The sequence below is a fragment of the Xiphias gladius genome, chromosome 23 (assembly GCF_016859285.1).
Source record: "Xiphias gladius isolate SHS-SW01 ecotype Sanya breed wild chromosome 23, ASM1685928v1, whole genome shotgun sequence".
Lineage (NCBI taxonomy): Eukaryota > Metazoa > Chordata > Actinopteri > Istiophoriformes > Xiphiidae > Xiphias > Xiphias gladius.
The window spans coordinates 116024-138653 of record NC_053422.1 but is presented as its reverse complement, the minus strand read 5'-3'; the positions used below and the strand labels follow the sequence as shown (position 1 = coordinate 138653).

General features: G+C 39.5%; 1 protein-coding gene across 3 annotated transcripts in view; it reads left to right on the top strand.

Annotated features, from left to right (window-relative positions):
* Nucleotides 1-20920, top strand: part of rnf130 (ring finger protein 130) — a 31736-nt gene extending 10816 nt beyond the window's left edge. For all 3 annotated transcript variants that reach the window (XM_040119757.1, XM_040119756.1, XM_040119755.1), the window contains 7 exons: nt 4591-4782; nt 8670-8920; nt 11007-11078; nt 12100-12182; nt 12437-12533; nt 13055-13241; nt 16394-20920. In XM_040119757.1, coding sequence (XP_039975691.1) covers nt 4591-4782; nt 8670-8920; nt 11007-11078; nt 12100-12182; nt 12437-12533; nt 13055-13241; nt 16394-16506 — 995 coding nt within the window. In that variant the 3' untranslated portion in view covers nt 16507-20920. The remainder of the gene's footprint in view (nt 1-4590; nt 4783-8669; nt 8921-11006; nt 11079-12099; nt 12183-12436; nt 12534-13054; nt 13242-16393) is intronic.
* The last annotated feature ends 1710 nt before the right edge of the window (nt 20921-22630 follow it).

The following is a 22630-nucleotide window of genomic DNA, read 5'->3' as shown; positions in this document are numbered from 1 at the left end:
TTGAAGTGGATGTTGTGGGTAAAGTGTATTTAGTGGATGTGGGAGGTGTGGTTTTTTATGGACGTTGTAGTGGAAGTTGTTGATATTGTGGATATAGCAGATGTGGCAATTGTAGTGTGTGTGGTGCTGAGACACTGCGGAGGTTTTCAGACTGTTGAAGGTCAGAGTGTCTCTGCTCTGAAGTGTCAGATTACAGTCAGACGGTCCAAGGACACTGCAGCTGCTGGACGTAGCTTTGACTGTCTGCAGCATCTGATTGAAGCTCACAAACACGGAAACACTGAGGGACTGAGCTTTAATATCTGTTACAGCTGCAGCTCATCATTCTGATGGTTTCACACCAGAAAGGTTGTATTGTAAGGACATATTATCGCCATTTAAGCCATTAGATTCTGTCAAACCCTTAAAATTGAATAAAAAATATCATTATATTAGATGTAAATTTCATTTTCTGTTTTGTTCGGTGCTGAACGATCAGTCAATTTACACAAAATTAAGATGCAACCACTTCAATAATCCCCCCTCTTGTGGTATTCATGACCTTGGACCTTGGAATTTCTGAAAGCTCCAAGTTCACAAGTTGTGATGTGTTTGCTGGCGTTTTCAGAAGTGGTGGAGGCCATGGAAGTTCATTTTTTGTTGGATGCTATTAAAATGCTATGCTAATTAATATATTGCAATTTTAGTTGTACAGAGTTAACTACGAGCTCACGAGTTCCATTTGAAGGCAGCATTTATCTCTATGGGTAGAAAGTAACCAGCAGGTTAATCAAGAATGAAAATAATTGTCTTGCAGGCCACAACTTTTGAATTTTTGTTTGCGGTTTCGGAAATTTGTATATTATTTAATATTCAGCGGACCAAACAAATGGATTGATAGATCAATAAAATTATTGGCAGATTAATCGATAATGAACATTATCTTTTGTTGCAGTTTATAGGCCTGATGTTGTTTCAGTCTGTTTATACCTGTAGACTCTACAGACTGCTCTTTTAACAGATTTCTTATTGCAGCTGAACTTAACATCATATAGAAACACGATTTATTAAAATGTGTGTTTTCCACAGTGCAAGAATATTTAACTCAAGCAAACTCTGAGAAACAAGCTCTGCCTCTGAGCGGTCAAACTTTTTCACATCAGTCAATCAATAGTTATCATGATGTAAATGAAGGCTGTATTCCACATCTTCCAACACTCTCACGCACACACACACACACACACACACACACAGTGCACTCAGCTTTCAATCCTATCGCATGATCTTCCTCAGTAGATGGAGTTTGTCCTGTGGAAATTTAATTGTAGATGTTCAGATTTCTATCACTGTGAGGACGTTAAAGACAGATCCTTAACTTCAATAAAATTTTGATACCACACTGTAAAAATACTTTATTGACAGTAAAAGTCGTGAATTCAAAGTCAAAACACAAACATATTCTCAAATAAATGTGGTAGAGCTGATGTGATTTATTTAAGTGTTTGGCTGTTTAATCTGTAAAAATCTTGATTTTAGAAAAAACATTTCTGTCTGAGTTCTAAATTTTGTTTTTCATTTAAAGCAACATGATGACTTTTTTTCTGATTATTGAAACAGGAGAGAATAAATCCGAGAGAAAAAGTTGATTTATTTTGAAATCAGGGTTGAAATATTTCTAAAACTCTTTAATTTTTAATAAGAAAATACATTTTGAAAAACCCAGTTTTAGATTCAAATGCCCAGATCAGAGGAAGATGTTTTGATTTAAAATGCATTGTGTTTTATAACCAACAACTCTGCTGTCAGATAAATGTCGTGCACAGGGCTGGGCGGTATATCGACTATATCAAATTGAAGTCAGTAATGCTCCAATACAGAGTGACTTGTGGGTCTGCACCCATCTACCTGAACTCAGTCGTACAGGCTTATGCTCCTTCTCGGTCACTGCGTTCCTCCAAGGAACGTCGTCCGGCATTGCAATCTCTGCACACAAGGTAATCACAGTCCAGAATGTTCTCGTTTGCGGTTTCCTGATGGTGTTCTTATCAGATGCAGGGGCATCCTTCTCTATCTTCAAGAACCTCTTGAAGATTCATCTCTTCCGACAGCACCTTCTCTTCTAACACCTCTAAAACCCTAACATGCCTGACTAGCACTTACTGTGCACTGTCGGTGCTCTTCTTTACCTGATCTCCTTGCACTTTGTCATAGTGAACAGATTTAGCACTTAGTTCTTACTTCAAGTTCTCCTACTGTACAGAAGCTTTAGTGCTGTCCCTCACCTGTGAGTCGCTTTGGATTAAAGCGTTGCCAAACGACTAAATGAAAATGTAAATTGTTGTTGAAAACACCTGAAGGAGCATTCTCACAGATTGTAGCCCGCCCAGGTAGATGAAATCAATCACTTCCCACAGATGTAAATCTTTCATTAGAATGCCTCATTTCACTCTTTTCAAACTAACTAATTTTTGGACAGACACTTGTCTGAGCTGTGTGCGCTGCAGTAACTGACTGGGGACTAGAGGCCTCTCTGTTTGCAGCTGCCTGTGAGGTGTTTAAGGAACATCGGTAAATTATAGCGTCTACGGCTAGTTTGCACATGTGACGTTTAGGGGACATCTGGACACGTTCCCCCTCTAAAGTGCATGAGTCTCTGCGTGCTCATTGGTCACACGCCGCGCCACCCACCACCACAAGTAAAGTCTCATCCTGTGGGAAACATTGTATCAACCTACTTTTATTTAGTATAGGCTATTTCTGTTATATCATTTTTCATTTACATGTTTTGCATCTGTATATTTTCAAACAGGGAAGGAAACCCTGGCTTTGTATTTTTTTTTTGGATCACAGTCTGTTTTCATGAAAGTGCTTGTGACTTCTCACATGTGGTTTTTCAAATGAACCTTTAGCCCACTTCGTAGAAAATAACGAGATGTATATTGTGTATCGCCGTTCAGGCTAAAGATACAGAGATATAACTTTTGGTCTATATCACCCAGCCCTAGTAGTGCAGCAAAAGTATAAAGTCACATAAAATGGAAATATTCGACAAGTAACTGGAGTAAATGTACTTAGTAACTTTTCAGCACTGGTTCATGTTGGATGAAAGTTTGAGGTTAAAAGTTTGTTGTGGACCCTCTAAGTGGTGAGAGGATTTTATTTTTTATTTTTTATCATTAAGATGATTGTGTCAGCTGTTTGTTGTGATGTCATCAGTGATGTCAACAGATTGCTGCAACAATTAGTCAATCAACAGAAAATTAATCGGCAGTTATTTTAATGATTGGTATCTGACTTAAAAGATTCACCAAACATCTGGTTCTGGTTCCAGGTTCACATGACAATTTGCTGCTTTTCTTTGTCACATATTACATTTTTTAGGTTTTGGACCAAACAAGACATTTAATGAGGTCCCTGTGAAATGTGATGGACATGTTTCACTGTTCTGTTGTTTCACAGACTGAGCGATTTACTCGATTTGTTGAGAAAATGATCGGTAGATTCATCGATAATGAGCTCTGATTGTAATCACAGTCAGACTGAGTGAGTGACCCGGGCGGAGAGCAGAGCATGCTGGGACAGTAATGGTGCGGTTATGAGGATCTTTAAACACGAACATCAGTCTGAGGAGGTTCCCCCTCTGATCTGGGATATGTTTCTTTTTGTCTGATCTGCTGAGGACAGATTAAAGTGAGACAGCAGACAGTAGACATGTTTTCTCTCTCGGTCTGATGTGTTCGAGCTGATCTGAACTCAGACTCAGCCATCCTACTCAGACCAAATAACCACACAGACCCTTTACAGCTGCAGTATCAGTTGACAGTATTTTTGTTAAAACATAAACATGTAACATTAAAAAATGATCCTGAGTGTACAAACCAAAATTGTTTCTTGTTACTGATCAGACCACAGAGACTCTGCTACTGAGACATCTGAAATTAGCTGACCAATATATTCATATAATTATAATTTATGTGTCATTTGTCTGAGTTTCAGGTTAAAAACATTCTGTTAGGACTTTCTGCCTGAGAAGACAAGCTTAGGGGCTAACGTGTCTGAGGAAGGAGACACGTTAGCCCCTGTCTCTTAGGGAGTTCGTGAATTTTTATTTGAGCTGAGATCTTTCACAAATGTTCCTCGTGAACATTTTCTCCCTTATTTATTGATCATTAATGCTGCTAATAAAGTAACGTAGAACAGAATTTTAAAATATGCAGAACGCTCCTTTAAACTAAGAGCGTGTTAAACTTGGACTGCAACTAACGATTATTTTCTTTATCCATTAGTCTGCTGATTATTTTATCAATCAATGGATGGGTTAAACAAAATGGCAGGAAAATTTGTCAGAGTCCAGTGTGTTGTCTTCAGATCTGTCCCACCATCGGTCCTAGACCCAGAGAGATTCAGTTCCCTGAGACATGTGACACAGAAAAGCATCAGATCCTCGCATCTGAGAAGATGGGACTATCAAACGTTCAGCGTTTGTGCTCAAGAATGTCTTAAATGGTTAATCGATTACCGCATCGTTATCTCAACGTATCGGCTGTAGTGTTGTATTTGTAATGAAGCGGTTGTTAATGCATTAACCACGGTAATGGTGTGTCTCCACAGTTGTGGACCGACAGGGCTGCGACCCCAACACTCGTTTCCTGGTTCCTCCTCGGAGTGTCCACTGGGTGGCGCTGTTGCAGAGAGGAAACTGCACCTTTAAAGAGAAGATCCTGAAGGCGGCTGCCTACAACGCCACGGCCGTCCTTATCTACAACAACTCCACCGACAAGACGGTCAAGATGGGACACGAAGGTCAGAGACATGTTTAACTTTCCTCAGCTAACAAACTGTTGTTAAATCTCGACTCAGGGAGGTTAAAACCAATGCCCAGAGCAGATGGTGTTAAAACACCACACGTCCCCCTGTAATGTTGATCCTGCCTGACTGAAGCTTAAGACACTTTTCAGATATTTCATTGGTTTACCAAGATTTGGGCTAAATTATTTGTACCTTTTTTATAATATATATAAATATATAAATGTCGTCTTTTTAATCAAAGCACAAATATAGGGATTCACCTCAAATGTGAGGATACTTAAGTTTGATCGGGGGCTTGTAAAAGCTACACTCCACAGTTTAAGGGTTTTTTAAGGTCCCTAAACATTAACAAATATCATGACAGACATCACTGAATTTTCACCCTAAGTGAAAAAGTTATGGCCTGTTTAAATTAGGAGGTGGCTCTGATGAAAATGTGGTTTTTGCCATTTAAAATGCCTCTACACCATAGAGATAATCATTAAATCCTTAGATCATTAAAAACCCACAAATACTGTCTGTTACAATCCATTAATTTATCTGTTAAAGATTCACTTAAAATCCAGTATTATTACCTTAATTAGATCATTATCTACTGGTAAATAGTACAGTTTGAAACCTGCACCTTCTATTTAGAGCAGAAACAAGTAGTGAAACCAACATTGACATGTCGTCACCTTTTAAGATGATATGTTGAACTTGTTATCAAACAGATTCAGCTGATAATTCTCTGTAGGTTCGTCATTACAGATGTCCAGATCAATACCACTTTCATGTCTATACAGCAGCTGCTTAGCTTAGCATAGAGACTGAAAATGGGGGGGAAACAGCTAGCTGTTCCTTTAAATGTTGTGATTGAGCCCCTCAGAGAGGAGGGGGAGGAGGAGGTGGATGAAGGTGTGTGTGAGCAGTTACTTCCTGCCAATCGATGTTGGCTTCTAAATATAGACAGGAACGTGTCATTAATTGATGAGGTCACTGTGACCTCACACTGTATATATATATATATATATGTGTGTGTGTGTGTGTGTGTGTGTGTGTGTGTGTGTGTGTGTGTGTGTGTGTGTGTGTGTGTGTTTCTGTGTGAGAGAGAGAGACAGAGATGCTGAATGTCAGAGATGGAAACTAGTAATTTGGAGTAGAGAATAAATAATAATGATAATGATCTTTATTTTAAGATCCTTCATACACGAGCTGCAGCTCAAAGTTCTTGACAAAACGAAGAAAGGAATGCAGTGAAATAATGAAGAGTGGAGAAAATCAAATGTAATAAAAACATCAGCGTGTGCGAGTCTGTTCTCATCAACATACTAAATGGACTGTAATGTGGCATCATGGGAACTGTAGTTCTTATACCACATATTTCACACAGACATGAGGAGTAATTTCACTGAGTTGATTTGATTTTTGATAAAATAAGATTCATCCTGTAGCTGTTAGAGGAGTTTTGTGTTAGGGATGAGCTGGACTACAGTGCGTCATTTTATGACACATTTATTTGTAAAATGTCACATTTTAAGTATTTATGATGAAATGAAAACGGTGATGGATCCATTTAGGCCAAACCATAAACACCACATTCACACACTTTCTGTCAGAGAGGAAAACTGTCCCCAGATTAGTAAAGAGACAACAGCGTTTTCACCTCATGAACGTGAGCTGCTGCTGTGGAAACACAGGCCAGGGATCAACTGAAACATGGATTTTAATGGATGGAAACTTTTATTTTCTCCTGTCTCAGCATGTTTTAACTGGACCTCCATCAGAAGTTTAATCGCAGAGACGTCTGTCCTCCTCACACACATCTGGAGTCTGTGGTTTATATTGTTGTTGGTGATGACTGACTCTCCCAGCTTCTTTCTATCAGAAACCGAACCCTGAGGTGAAGGCTGGACCTTTTATCCAGGTGTTGTCTGAACACGTCTCACCTGCAGCTACAGATTCCTTATCTCTCAGCCTCTTCAAACTCTTGCTTATGAAATCAAAGCTCTGGTTTAAAGGAGCTGTCTGGTGGTTTTTATATTTTCATTTGTCTGTGTCTGTCTGTCTGTGTCTGAATGTCTGAATGTCTGACTGTCTGACCGTCTGTCAGTCTGTGGACACATTTGTCACCACGATAGCATCACAACTGTGAAAGATACAGTCAAAAACTTAACAGGTGTGTAGTTGAGATCAACGTGAAGGCTGAGTTTGAAGATGGGTTTGGTCCATTTCAAGAGACGGAACGTCAACATTTTGACGGCTGTCGTGACTGATGTGATCCCATTGCAAGATGGTCTGTAGTTGCTTCGTGTATTTACAGGACAATTTAACATCACAGCTGCTCTGTGGAGCTTTGGACCCTGCAGATGTTCAATCAAACACATTTACATCAGCATCTGTATAAGTACATGAGCAGAGGCAGAATGGGCTGTGGTACATTTAGTTCTATTTTTTTAATCTACATCACAGATCAGATATCGGGCCTGTCTTTTATCTCACTGTCAGTGAGGTTATTTTGTTCTTCTGTTAGTGGAGCTTTGAGTCAAGATGATTGTGTCATAGTACAGTCAGGTAAAGCTGATTACATGTGAGTTGAAACTGAGCTGATGTCTCAGTTAGAAACTGATTGTACTGGGTCCTCCTGTCCTCGGGAGTTTGGACTGTAGATTTGGACCTGACAAGTTGAACTCCCAGGTACACAAGTCTGAAGTCTGTGAACTCTGTATTGAGAAAAACCTTGAGTGTAGAAAATGGAGAGAATGACAATTAATTCTGGAACCTGAAACCTTGGTTCTTCAGAAGACTAGAGTATTACAGAGTTTCATCTGCTGTTTTAAAACACAACTAACAACTAATAAAACTGCTGTAATTTAATTACTGTGAAACGACTAGCCTGATTTAGTTTACTAAGTAATCAGATTACCTATCGGATAATCTTATTAGCTCTTGTGTAATCCTGTAATTCTATTTAATTACTCTTATGACATAACGCGTTCACATCTAATCATATTACTTATTTTTAATCTGATTACTCATATTGCAATCTTGTTACTTCGTGGGTAGTCAGCTTTAATTATTCTGTAATCCAATTACATTGTGTGTAATGTGACTTCATCTGAAATTGATTACTTTAAATCTGGTCACTTATTCTGCTGATGTTTTCTTAAAGTAATCTGATTACTTATTGGCCAAGTCTGGTGACTTTTTGAGTAACATCTGTGTCTGTCAAGAGTAATACTATAGGTGTGTCTGATTATTGATTACTTGTTGGGCGAATCTGATTACTTCACAGTAACCTGATTACCTACCAGTAATCTGATTACTCATGAGGTAGAATACCAAAGCAGAATGTGTTGATCAGGGCTGGTTTGTTAAAATCTTTTCAGAGTTTAAACCTTTCGACCAGATCAGAAACCTCTCAAGTAAAGTTCATCTTTACTTCTTAATTTCTTGGTTTATCTGTTTACCTCATGCATAATCTGATCATCTCATGAGTAACATAATTACCTATTGTATAATCTGATTACTTTTCCAGTAATCTGATGATGTCATGGGTTAATCTGATAATTTCACTATTAATCTGATTACTTATTGTGTGATTAGATTCGTGGTACTTAATTGAGGCACATGTGTTTAGAGAAGCAGCTCATTAAACTCCAGTAAGTAGAAAAGTGTATGTGGACCAGATCTGAAAGAGACCTGAACCCAGTGTGTAGAAATTAATTTTCAAAACTGGATTTGGTTAATATTTCCTTGTGCCGGTCCTTGTTCTTGTCCTGGTCCTGGTCCTGGTCCTTGTTCTGGGTCTGATCTTGCTCCTGATCCTGGCTCTTTTCTAGTCCTGATCCTTGTCCTGGTTCTGGCTCTGATTCTGTTTCCTGTCCTGGTTCTGTGTGCAGGTACTGGTGAAACAGTGGCAGTTATGATCACAGAGGTGTATGGTAAAGAGATCCTGGCTCACCTGGAGAGGAACCTGACGGTCCTGGTCTCAGTGGTGGTGGGTCAACGTGGTCCCACCAAGAACATCAACCGAGGTTCGCTGGTCTTCGTCTCCATCTCCTTCATTGTCCTCATGATCATCTCTTCAGCCTGGCTCATCTTCTACTTCATCCAGAAGATCCGCTACACCAGTGCCAGGGACCGCAGCCAGGTAACAGGCTAACAAGCTAACAGGCTAATATACAGTTAACATGTCAAAAGGCTTATATATAGATAACATGCTAACAGGCTAATATACAGCTAACATGCTAACAGGGTAATATACAGTCAACGGGCTAACAGGCCAATATACAGCTAACAGGCTAACATGCTAATAGGGTAATATACGGTCATCAGGCTAATAGACAGTTAACACGCTAACAGGCTAATATTACAGCTAACAGGCTAATAGACAGTTAACACGCTAACAGGACAATATACAGCTAACGTGCTTATTATCCAGGATTACAGGCTAATATCCTCCCCCCACGCCCTTCCCTCCTCCCACTCCTCCTGTTTAGATGAATCATTAATATTCAATGAGGTGAATCTCTGCTGGGAGTTTTATGGCGCACTGGGTAGTCACCTCCCCCTTTCTCCTTCCCCCACAGTGTAATCTAACCTTCCTCTCAGAACTCTGTCTCCCATCCTCTTCCTCCCTCCTCCTCCTCCTGATGCAGAACATCCTTCACTTCACCTCCCGGTTCCTGCAGTAAACAGATCAGTTTAAACTCTCCTCCTTCATTCATCAGGACTAAACAACGGTGTCAGAAAATATCTGCTTCTGTGATAAAAGTCAACACTAAAGAAGCTGTTGACATTTAAACTGAAGGAGAGAAGTCAACTACGGCTCCCAGGGGGCATTTCACTGACAAACAGCCAATCACAGAGCAGGTGAAAGCTCAAGAGTAAATTGCTGAGAAAACTGATTTTATAATCTTTGGCTGAAACCAGTTCACTGTTAAATTTTGGGTCAACTGTGGGTGAATTCAGTAACCATGGTGATGTGTTTTGAGTTCACTGTGGCTCCGATTCACACTTGACTGACGTCTTCTCCATGGCAACAGCAGCTGAGGATCCTGGTATTGTAGCATTTAGAGACAAAACAGCCCTGTTGAGACAAATTGAAAATAATTGAGACTGGTGGTGGAACATAAACCAGTGTGATGGTCACTAACATCTAGGATGTTGTTTAAAGAAAGATTTAAATCCAGAGTGAAGAGAAACTTTGTCCTCAACACTTGATTAGTCTGTTCTGTCCACGTGTAAATGAAATCACACACAGCTCCATCACAGACCATCATCAACGGAGCCCTGTAGTCACCTGGAGCGTCTCATACAGACTGCAGTGGTAGTACTCTGAATACTGTAGTCAGGATGTTTTACACTGTGAACAACTACTTTTCTTTAACGGTCTGCTACAACATCAGACACGTCATTGTGAGTGAACGACCTTCCACTGTCCTAACCCTTAAAACAAGGCTAACAGAGGCTTGCAGTGTCCCCCTGTGCTAAGATAGGCTAACCTGTTCCTCCAAGTTTACAAATGACAATTAGACTGAAGGACTCTATGTCCTGGAGCGTGTCCTCGGTCTTCACCTTCATCCCTGTCCTTTCTTTGTGTTTGTCTCCGTCCTTCACAGTAAACCTGAAGCTGTAACAGGAGCACATTGATCTGAATCACGTTACTCTCTGATAGCACATGTGTGTGTTCAGTCTGAGTCTGAGTTTATTTTCACAGGTTCAAATCACAGACACCAACAACAGTGAACATGAATGAGCATGGAACGGAGCTCCAGTGGGCTTATTGATTACCTTTATCTAAACAGAATACACAACATGTTTATACACACGGATAAAATGGTATGACATGAGAAAAAAAGGATTATAAAAACCATGTTAAAGCCTTTATGATATTTGCTCTGTTGTCTGATGTTTGTGAAGATGAAAATGATCTGACCATCAAAGTGAATCTGAGAGTTTGTTTTAAAATAAGACCTTAAATGATCTGAAGATTTCCCTCCTCGCTTTGGCTCTTACAGAAGTACATATTTGAAAAACATGAATGTAAATTGTCAAATTGGTGAAACAGGAGTCTATGTGGTGAAGAGATGTGAGGTGGTTGTAAATCTAAGTGTTTTTGAGAAAGATGTATTGAAGAGTTGTGGAAAATGTCCTGGATCAGACTTTATTACAAGACATGAGGAGAGAGGAACAAATACATTGACGCATAACACTCTGTTCTCTGTGTCTCTCAGCGTCGTCTTGGTGATGCAGCGAAGAAAGCCATCGGGAAGTTGACGACGAGGACAGTGAAGAAAGGAGACAAGGTAAACACTGACACTGAGACCCTGTGTGGTTTCTGTTGCTGCAACTGAGATGTCTTTATGTCCACACGTGTCCTCATTGGTGTCTCCTGGTTTTGACAGATGTTGCCAGCTGCTCAGGTGTTGTTTCTTCAGTTTAGCAGAAGTTAATCAGCTCTGAGATCATCAATCAGCTGCTGACAGAAACTTGAGAAGGATCACTCAGGCCATCAACATTAAATCAGTCTTTGATTTCTGAATAGTCCTTGTTAAGCCTTTTAGTTTTGTTGTCAGTGTAACACTAGTGCACTGCAGCGCTAATACCTGGCGGGCAGTGGGACCCAGAGGATTCAGCTGTTTATGTTGTTGACCTTCAGGCTGCAGGTGAGACAGTGATGGACATCCAATGTGAAACAAAGGTCAAAGGTCACGGGAAGATGGAGAGGGGATATAAACAGGACAGAGAGGAAAATAAATCTGATGAGTTGCTGCAGGAAAACAGCTGAGAGGAATTTTAACAAGATACACAATCATTCATATGTTCAAACCTGCAAAAGACACTGACTCCAACCAGACCAAACCAGGACACAAAGACTCAAAACCACCACACAGAGACTCAAAACCACCACACAGAGACTCAAAACCACCACACAGAGACAAAGCCACCACAAAGGGACAAAAGCAGCACCAAGGGACAAAGCCACCACTAAGAGAATCAAAACCACCGCAAAGAGACACAAAGCCTGCACACAGAGACTCAGAGACAGAAAACCCCCAATCAGAGACAAAATCACAACACAGAGACAAAACCACCACAAAGAGGCACAAACATGCCATTAAGAGATGCAAAACTACCACAAAGAGACTCAAAACCACCAGCAAGAGACACAAGACCACTACAGAGACTTAACGCCACCTCACAGAGACTCAAAACCAGCACAATGAGACAACGTGTTTGGAGAGTAAAGTTGTTGATGTTCAGCTGTCATGTTAGCATGACCTCTTCCCTCTGTGTCTATACTATGTTGTTGTGTGTGTGTTGTAGGAAACTGATCCAGACTTTAACCACTGTGCGGTGTGTATTGAGGCGTACCAGCTGAACGATGTGGTTCGAATTCTGCCCTGCAAGTGAGTCTGAAAACACCAACAGAGACTGTTTCCACCGGGTTCTCAGACTGTAATAATTTACTGGACTTTATCATAAGTGTATATAAATGTAATGATAACACCAGAATCACCAGTCAGACCGGTATCACACAGAATGATCCAACTCAGACTCCCTGAGGTCACTAGTTTCAGACATATTTATGTTTTAAGATGTAGTAGTGATGGTTTGGTGATTAAAATCTCCTTAGATGAAACATGTCTCTGTGTCTGTGCAGACATGTCTTCCATAAAGTGTGTGTGGACCCGTGGCTGAACGAACACTGCACCTGTCCAATGTGTAAACTCAACATACTCAAAGCTCTCGGCATCATGGTGAGTCACCGCTGATGTAAACAACAGGAACAGACCAGAGGCCTCATTTATAAAACTGTGCATAGGATCCCAACAAAATTTTGGTGGCCCTACCCTCTCCAATGACCACTGAGGGTTTGGGAATGTGCAAATGAGCCACAACAAGCGCTCAGTAGTTTAATTATAGTCTAATAATGAGTCACAGATGTAAATGGTTCAGATGTGGGTATATAACACTGCTACAGTTTAACGTTTATCACATTGGGGATATGATGTTTGATTGTTGGTTTGATATGAAGTGAACTTCAACCTTTGAGAAGTATCATCATACAATCTGGCTTCAGTTCACCACTTGTGTCCACAAAATGTTCTTGTACACGTGCACACATTCTCCCATCAAGTTTGTTTTTATAAATCTCAATGTTTCCTTGGGAAGTGGTGTACACATGTTTCAATCCCTGTTTTGTACAAAAACAGCGGTTATAATTGAGGCTCCTGGTGTTTCTGTATAACAACTGTTAATGACTATCCTCTGTCCTTAGACCAGTCTTCCCTGTGTGGACAGCGTGGTGTTGGATGTGGAGCGTCTCGGTGTCAGTCAGGCATCTGGCAGCCAGAGAGCACCGCTGGGCGACAGCAACCAGCCGTCCATCAGCCTGGAGCCGCTCACTCCCCTCCACCCTGAGACCACGCCAAGAACACCTGCTGACATCACCATCGCTGTAACCAGTAAGAATGCAGCACGACTCTACACAATAACATCAAGACCTTCAACACAGTCCTGACACAGACATCAGCAATTTACTCTAACTTTAAACAGTTAAAAGACGACTTTACATGTCAAGTCAGGTCAAATCAGGGAGGGGGAGAGAAAGAGAGAGAGTAGGAGGAAAGATACATAAAGATGTGTAATAATAATTATAATAATAATCCTAATAATTGAAGCAATGGGCGTTGAGCAGGATCATGGAGCAGTAGTACAGTCACAGATCCAGACTCTGCATCATCAGAGGCAGAAATGCCTGCAGAAAGAGACAGAAGGAGAGAGGAGAGAGACGAGAAAGCGCAAAACTATGGGAGAGAGAAGAACTTGAGTTAGTACCGAGCATTGATGGGATATGAATGCGCACAGATGGAGAGGAAGAGGAGGAGAGAGGAGCTCAGTGCATCATGGGAATTCCTCCGGCAGTTTAGGCCTATAGCACCACAACTCGGGGATGGTTCAAGACAAGCCTGAGGCAGTCCTGACTGTAAGCTTTATCAAAAGGAAGGTTTTAAGCCAGCTCTTAAACCTGGAGAGGGTGTCTGCCTCCTGGATCCAAACCTGAAGATGGTTCCACAGTGGAGGAGCCTGATAACTGAGGGCTCTGCCTCCCAGTCTACTTTTGGAGACTGTAAGAACCAAGAGCGAGCCTGCGTTCGGGGAGCGCAGTGTTCTACTGGGGTAATAGGAACTATGAGCTCTTTAAGATACGATGGTTCCTGACCATTAAGGGCTTTGTAGGTGAGGAGGAGGATTTTAAATTCTATTCTGGATTTTACAGGGAGCCAATGTAAAGAAACTGACACAGGAGAAATGTGATCTCTTTTCCTGGTACCTGTCAGTACTGGTGCTGCAGCGTTCTGGATCAGCCGGAGAGTATTTAGAGACTTGGTAGGACAGCCTGATAATAAGGAATTACAATTACACTTGGGTATCATCTGGAATGGAGCGTTTCCTAATAATATTGCCTAAAGGAAGCATATATAAGGTAAACAGAACTGGTCCAAGCACAGAACCTTGTGGGACTCCGTGACTAACTTTTGCGTATATGGAGGATTTATCGTTAACATGCACAAACTGAAATCGATCTGATAAATAGGAGTTAAAACCAGCTTTGAATCTTCAGATAAACTATTATTATGTAGAAAGTCACACAACTGGTTGGCGACGGTTTTTCAAGGATCTTCGAGAGAAAGGGAAGGTTAGATATGTGTTTATAGTTGGCTAAAACATCTGGATCAAAGGTCGGTTTTTTAAGAAGAGGTTTAATTACAGCTGTTTTAAAGGACTGCGGTACATTGTCAATTAATATTAATTGATTATATCTAGTAAAGAAGAGCCAACTAAGGGTAAAACTTCCTTAAGCAGCCCAGTTGCGATGGGGTCTAAGAGACAGGTTGATGGTTTAGATGAAGTCATTGTTGAAGTTAGTTGGTGAAGGTCGATGGGAGATAAGGTAAGATAAATCGGTTGAGGGCAGGAAGTGGTGAATTTAGTCTCTAGTAGTTAGAATTTTATCATTAAAGAAGCTAATGAAGTCGTCACTACTGAGAGCTATAGGAATACATGGATCCATAGAGCTATGACTCTGTCAGCCTGGCTAGAGCGCTGAAAAGAAACCTAGGGTTGATTTTATTTTCCTCTATTAAAGATGAGTAATAGGCTGCTCTGGCATTACAGAGGCCCTCGCTATATGTTTTAAGACTATCATGCCAGGCTAAGCGGTATTCTTCCAGTTTAGTAGACCGCCATATCCTTTCAAGTTTCCGCGTAGATTGCTTTAATATGTGGGTTTGGGAGTTAAACCATGGAGATAACCTCCTTTGTTTGATTATCTTCTTTCTTAGAGGGCCAGTAGAGTCAAATGTCATTCTCATTGAGCCTGTAGCACTATCAACAAGATGGTCAATTTTGGGGGGACTAAAGTTATCATAGGAGTCCTCTGTTATATTGAAACATGGCAGTGAATTAAGTGCTGATGGAATCAGTGCCTAAAATTTAGCTACAGTACTATCAGATAGAAATCTGGTAAAGACATTTTTGCCTAATGTTGTGTAGTTCAGTAATAGGAATTCAAAAGTTATTAAATAATGGTCCGACAAAAGAGGATTCTGTGGAAAGACTATTTAATGTTCAATTTCGATGCCATAAATCAGAACGAGGTCAAGGCTGTAGTTGCACTGTCACAGAGCAACTTAACACTGTCATAAGACAATTTTCATTGGTAATGTTTCTGTGGAAAGCTGAATTATTTTGAACCAGTCACCTCACAATCCTCTGCCTAAATAAATAAATCTCTTTATTTTAAAACATTCAGATTAAATCAAATATTAAAAGGTTTAACAATTTGAAGAAACTGTTAACATTACGGAGGGTTTAGAAAAGATCCGAATGGGATTTGACAACTTTTCAAAAGTAAAATATTGCTGTTATTTTTCTAAGAATGTTTTTCTAGAAATTTATTTTTGTCAATGTATTTTTATATGACTAATATGATGCATATTGTTATGTTGTGATCACTGTGTCCGCCTCCTTCAGATTTGTACAGAATGAAGATGAAGTTTCATTCGCCACCACAGCTTTACCTGTGGTCCATGTGAATCCCATTTGTGCTCTGTTTTTACAAGTGAAACTTTTAAACCTTTAAAGATGTAAAACTATGAAGTTGTTCACAAAAAATAAAAGATTGGTGACAAGAATTCAAATTTATGTAGAAGAACTTTGTTTATTTTTCTTAACTTTTCCCTTAATGCATCTCATGAATAGGAGGGGTCCTGATGCCCAGATTGGATATCACTCACACGACACAAATCTTCACAATTTAAAAGCTGGAACTACAGAATATTTATTTATTTTTGCTTGAAATATTATATAAAAAATAAATCGATTATCAAAATAGTTGCTGATTATTTTTCTGTCAATCGACTGATTGATTATTTGACTAATTGTTTCAGCTCTGCAAATCAGTACTAACCCTCCTATAACTAGTAAACATGAAAAAAACCCTAAAACTACTGATATGGACCCTGACTGTGTGGAGCTGGTTTTAGTAAATAATTCATCTTAAGTTGTATTTATTTTCATGATAAATTAATGTGTTTTTGTCCTCTCTCTTCAGGTGGCGGTCACTTCTTCAACAGGAACTCAATGTCTCCTCGCACTGTTGTCTGTGAGATGGAGCTGCCGGATATCCAGGCCTCGCTGGACCTCTATGACGACAACAAGTCCTGAGGCCTGTCGTCATGGTTACAACCCCCCACCACCACTACCACTCTCCACCAGCTGAGGGGAAGGAGGGAGGAAGTGTTTCCTTTTGGGATGAGTCTGATATCGACAACCTCGATGGACTTTTGAGCATTTATTCCATCAGACTTTCTTCAGACCAAACATGGACTCTGAAGTCTGGATCCTGGTCTGGATCCTGGTCTCAGTTTAGACACGTTAGCTTGACACTCATGTTTTTATTTTCCCCAGAAGAAGTAAAACTGGATGAACCGGAGCTGGTAATCAGGACAATTCGTTAAAAAGATGTTTTCAAAAATCACCCAGAGAAGGTTCCACTGGTAGAACTGGAGGTGTTGTTGTTGAGTTCCTAAAAAAGTTCCTGGGTTCCTGGAAAAGTTGTGTAGTCCCTTAAAAGCGCTCTCATGTTCCTGGAAAAGGGTCCCTGGTGTTCTGGATTCCTGAGTTCCTGAAAGGTTTTCTCAAAAGGTTCCTAAGCATCTAAAGAAGTACTTGGGTCCTTGGAAAACTTCCTGTATTTCTTAAATGGTTCTTGAAAAGGTCTTGGTTTCTCAAAAAGGTTCCTGAGTCACTGGAAAAGTTCTTGGGCTTCTTACGTCTCCTGGAATAGTTCCTGAGTTCTGAACAAGGTCCCTGTCTTCCGTTAAAATGGTTCTTGGGTTACTAAAAGGTCCCTCCAAAATTTCCTGGATTCTTGAAGAGGTTCCTGGGAGCTTCAAGGAACTATATAAGTTCCTTAAAGATCCTGGAAAATTTCCAAAACTTTCTTTGGTTCCTGATTAAGTGTGTGAGTTCCTCAATACCTTTCTGATTTCCCAGATGCTATCCTGGAAGAGTTCCCAAGCTCCTAAAAAGGTCCTCTGAAACGTTAATTGGATCCTAAAAGGGCTCAGGGTTCTTGGAAAACTTTCTGAGTGGCTAATATGTTCCTGGAAACGTTCTTCAGATCCTGAAAAGTTCCTTGAAATGTTTCTGAGTGCCTAAGAGGGTTCTTGGGTTCTGGAAAAAAGTTCCTGATTCCCTAAAATGCTCCCTGGAAAAGTTTCTTAGCCCTTGAAAATGTTCTTGCGATTGTGGAAAGTATTTGTAGAGTTTCCTGAAAAGGTTCTTGAATTCCTTAGAAGGGGTTTGGGTTTGTGGAAATTTTCCCAAGTGCCCAAAAAGATTCTGGAAACGTTTATGAGGTATTTAAAGAGGATTTTGAGATCTTGAAAAAATTCCAAGTTCCTAAAAACTTTCTTATAAAAGTTCCTGAGTGCCTACAAAAGGTTAATTGAAAGGTTCTTGAAGTCTTAAAAGGGTTCTGTTGCTCATGAAAAAGGCTCCTAAAAAAAAAAAAGGTTTTCTGAGCTCCTAAAAGGTTCTGGGAACATTTTTTGAGGTCTTTAAGAGGTTCTTGCATTTTCAAAAAACTTTTTAAATCTTATACAGGTTGCTGAGACGGTTCCTGATGTTTTGAAAGCGTTCTTGCGTTCCTCGAAAATGGGTCCAAAGATCTATACCTGAGTCTGCCTCACATAAACCTAAACAGACCTGACAGTAGCTGGGCCAGAACCAAAACAGACCCAAAGAACCTGAATCCAGAAAAAGTTCCATTCAGTGTTCCCTGTTCTGCTTTCAGTCAGTCAAAACTGTGGACCTCCTGATTGGCTGACTGATTATTACATCACTAACTGAAACTTGTGGACAGTCAGAATCTGGAGTCTATCTGAAGACCCGGACCTGGATCAGAACTCCTGTAAATACTGACCGATCAGACTGGAACCGGACCCATAAGAGGACCTGGACCTGGACCCTGATCCTGATCTTCTGGAGGAAACAATCATGTGAACTTTAACAGTGTTAACTCCCCTGTAGCAAAAAAAACATGTTTCTCTGTAGAACAAAGAGACATTAGATTTAAAGGAACAGTCCAACATTTCAGTAAACCTCCTGTTCTCTGTTCAGTGACATGGAGTTCCTCTGGGAACTGTCCTGGATAATTTGACCCTTATTAAATTTACAAATTTAAAGGAACAGTAAACATTTATTGAACCCTCTTGTTTCCTTCTCCAGATTCAGATGAAATGATGAATTTTGGCTACATCAGAGACAGTTACAAGATGTGGTTAGCCTAGCTTAGCACAAAGACTGGAAGCAGGGGGGAAACTGTTAGCATAGCTCTATCAAAAGAACAACTTCAACTTCAAGTCTGTCTCATTTTTATCTTGTTATGTAACCAGCTAGTGAGCGGTGTTAAGTCGACAGTTGAGTCAACACATCTGCAGACGTCACATCTGGGGCCCACAGGTCTGACAGCCAATGAGAAAAGAGCTGAGTCACTTAAAAATAAAAAGTCATTTTGTTTTAACTCCTTGTAGCCCAGTGTAAGATGCTTGGTAGTCCAGTTTCCATTCACATTTAACACAAGTTTTAACAGTAAATGCTCCGAAGTAAAACATGATGTGAAGTCTTGTCTTCCTCCACCGCTGCTGTGTGAATATGAGCTGATCAACAGCTGGTTGAGCTGATTCTCCAGTTGCTGCCATTAAACCCTCACAGAAGAAGAGGACACAGCGAGATGAGGTCATTAAAAGAGCTCCAGTCTGTTACAGTTTTCTGAATCTCAATGACGTCTTCAGATGTGTTTTGTCCAAGACCCAAAGATCTTCAGTTGCTGAAACAGAAAACAGAGGAAAACTGAAAATCTGACACTGGAGAAACTGACAACATTAAATATCTGACATTTTGGCTTCAAAATGTACTTCACTGATTAATCAGCTATCAAAATAGTTGAAAATTAATTTTCTGTCAATTAATCAACTAATCTCTTTCAGTGGGTTCAGGTTGTGGACAACAAACTTCACATTTTTCTCTGGGCTCAAATTAGGACCAAAAAGATTCTGAGATTTTAAAGTGATGGTCACAAATAATTCCAAAGTTTGTAGCTATAAATCAACGTCTTTAAACCTGTAAAATTAATCTGCATCTGCAAGATGCTGTGAAAAAAGAAGTGCTTTTGTGAACATCTGTGTACAGATACAAATCAGAAAACTGTGGAAAACCTAAAACACTCAAAGTTCCCACAATGTGTGTGAAGAATTTGGCCCTGTCTTTACACCTGACTCTGACTGGCCAATGACAATCCAATCACAAGCAGAGTCCAATCAGAGGACAGGTGGTTCCATTGCCTTGATCTCCGCCACAGGTGGTGAAAGATGTAGTAAATTTTCACGATGGATGACGGCGCAGGCTCTTGGGTGACCCAGGTGTGTTTGCATACATACACAGCACATTAAATGTTTACCATTATTTTCTAACGCATCAGTAAACCCACCTGGGTCGCAGTTTTGTGCTTTGTATCTGTACACAGATGTTCACAAAAGTACTTTTTTTTACTGTGTCTTTGTGTAACCTCACCACTGATATCATTTGTTCATAGATCCTATTGTCTTTTTTTTTAAGAAATACAAATATTTTCTACACATGTATAAACTTGAATTTCTCAAGCAGATTTATTTTACAGGTTTACAAATATTGATTTTCAACTACAACCTTTGGAATTATTATTTGAACATCACTTTATAAGTCAAAAATCTTTTTGACCCTAATTTGAGCCCATAGTTTTCTCTCTTCAGCAGGTTAAACAGCTGCTGAGGCAGTATGTGAAGTGTTATTATAACATCTTAAACCAGGAAATATAATGTACATAGTATTTAGTTTACCATTAATTCAATTTTGTCAATCATAACAATAAACATCAGTAAAATCAAGTCATCTCCGAAGTAAATCTAATATTATATCAGCTGCTCCAGCCCAATAACATCACTGAGGTCAGCACAATAACACAGACCATTATGTATGTAGATGTTAGGATTTACCCTTGGCTGTCACCAGACCAACATTGTGCCAACATGTCTTAAAAACTCTGGCAGGTTGACCAACTGTGAGTCCAAGCCTTCACTTTTTGGTCAAGAAACAGCTACTGACATGTCTCCTCTTCTTTATGTTTGTGTTTGTCCAGCAGAAGGTTTCCTGAAGTGACGGACTGCTCCTTTTAAGTGTATTAAACAGCTTCTGAATTACTCAGCGTGTAATAATCAGATATAAACAGCATTATACAATCTATAACCTGACTGATCGATCAATATTATCTCTGAAGTGACCTGAACATGTCCTGATGGTGTCTGATAGTCCTTCAGGACGCTCAGCTTCTGTTTCTGTCTCTTTCCTGTGTGTCACATGGTACCGATGATGATGATGATGATGATAAAGATGAAGATTGATTTGTGTGATGCTTTCAGTTCAGTGTCTTTACTGCCTCAGCTTTAAATGTCAAAGCATCATTAAATGTCATTAAATGTCATTAAAATGTCACAAAATGTCCTTAAAATGTCATAAAAGTGCATTAAATTTCATTAAATGTTATTAAAGTGTCATTTAGTTTCACTAAATGTCATTAAATGTTATTAAAGTGTCCATAAATGTCATTTAAGTCTCATTTAAGTGTCACTAAATGTCATTTAAGTGTCACTAAATGTAATTAGTGTCACTAAATGCCATTAACTGTCATTTAAGTGTCACTAAATGTCATTAAATGTAATTAAAGTGTCATTTACTTTCATTGAATGTCACTAAATGTAATTAATGTCATTAAAGTGTCATTTAGTTTCACTAAATGTCATTAAATGTCATTAAATTCTCATCATTACCTTTAACACGCAGACTCAATTTATGCAGTGGTTATTTATTTCTTGTCGTACTGATAGCCACTGTGGTTGCTGAGCAAAATGTATGACTCTCCACATCCAGAACAATTCAAGGTCCACGGAATGATGTCCAAAAGAAAAAACGCTATTTATTAAAAAATGATCAATGAATACAACGCTCAGGAGTTCAAAACTTAACTGAAAATAAGGATTGCAAAGATAAACCAAGGATTTTCTGAAACAAAGCAGGAGCAGTGTCTGCAGCAGCCTGGACATGAGGATGTGAGGTCAAGGACTGCCTCTTCCTGCTCCGGCCCCAACCTCCAGGTAGCATCACCTCCCCATATCTCCCAAGGGCTCATCCATTCCAGCCACTAGATGGCGTTGACTCAAACAGACGTAAGTATAATTGAAACTGAAATTGACTGAATTTCACCCCGTAACTAATCACAAACAATTTGGTATAAAAGAACAGAAAAAGGAGATGTGTATAAACGTACAGTACATGTACTTTACGGATTATGTACATGTCCATACGTGACATAAAGTACAGTAATGACTGTACAGTACTGTATTTTACTTGTGTAACTCTACCAACCTAGATAATCATCTTTGTATAGTTACAGCCAGTTTACCCACTATTCATTATGAAGTAATTTGGTGATTATTTTCTCATTCAAACATTTAGCCAATAAAACATAAAATAATAAAAATGTCAGTTTTTCAGAGCTCTTAATGACGTCTCCAGGTGTTTATTTTGTCGAAAAGCCAAAGATTCAGTTGTTGATAGAAAACAGAAAAACAGATTTTAGAAGTTGGAACTTTTCAATATTTGGCATTTTGCTCAAAAAATTATGAATCACTTATGAAATTAGTTGCAACGAGGGATTTTCCCTGAATGTGAACCTCTGTAACAAGCCAGGACCTGTAAATCAAACAGGGACCTATGTAACAAACCAGGACTTTGTCACCAAAGCGTAAATACAAATCGTTTCATTAGTCAATATCAAGTCAGTTTCAAAATCTTTCTAATTATGTATCTAACTATCTATCTATCTATTCGTCCGTCCGTCCATCGAGTGGTTAACACTAATCAACATCAAATCAAAGAGAATAAATCCATCAGATGAATATGAAATCAATAAGAACATATTGACGGTGTTATAGGTCCTGATCCAGCCTCTGCAGTGCAAACAAGGAATTTAAATTTATGGATGTGGTATTTTACAAGAATAAAAATGAGATTTATAATTTTGAAAGACTGTGATAACCAGACAGTTTAAAGGCAAACAGAAAGTCAGTGTGGGTAGAGGATGAAATAAACATTCCTGTTAGAACTGAGGTTCTGTGTGAGTTTACAGAACCGGAACCAGTGGAGGAACGTTAAAGTCTGTTAATCACAGACAAAACAGTACGTGTCAGTT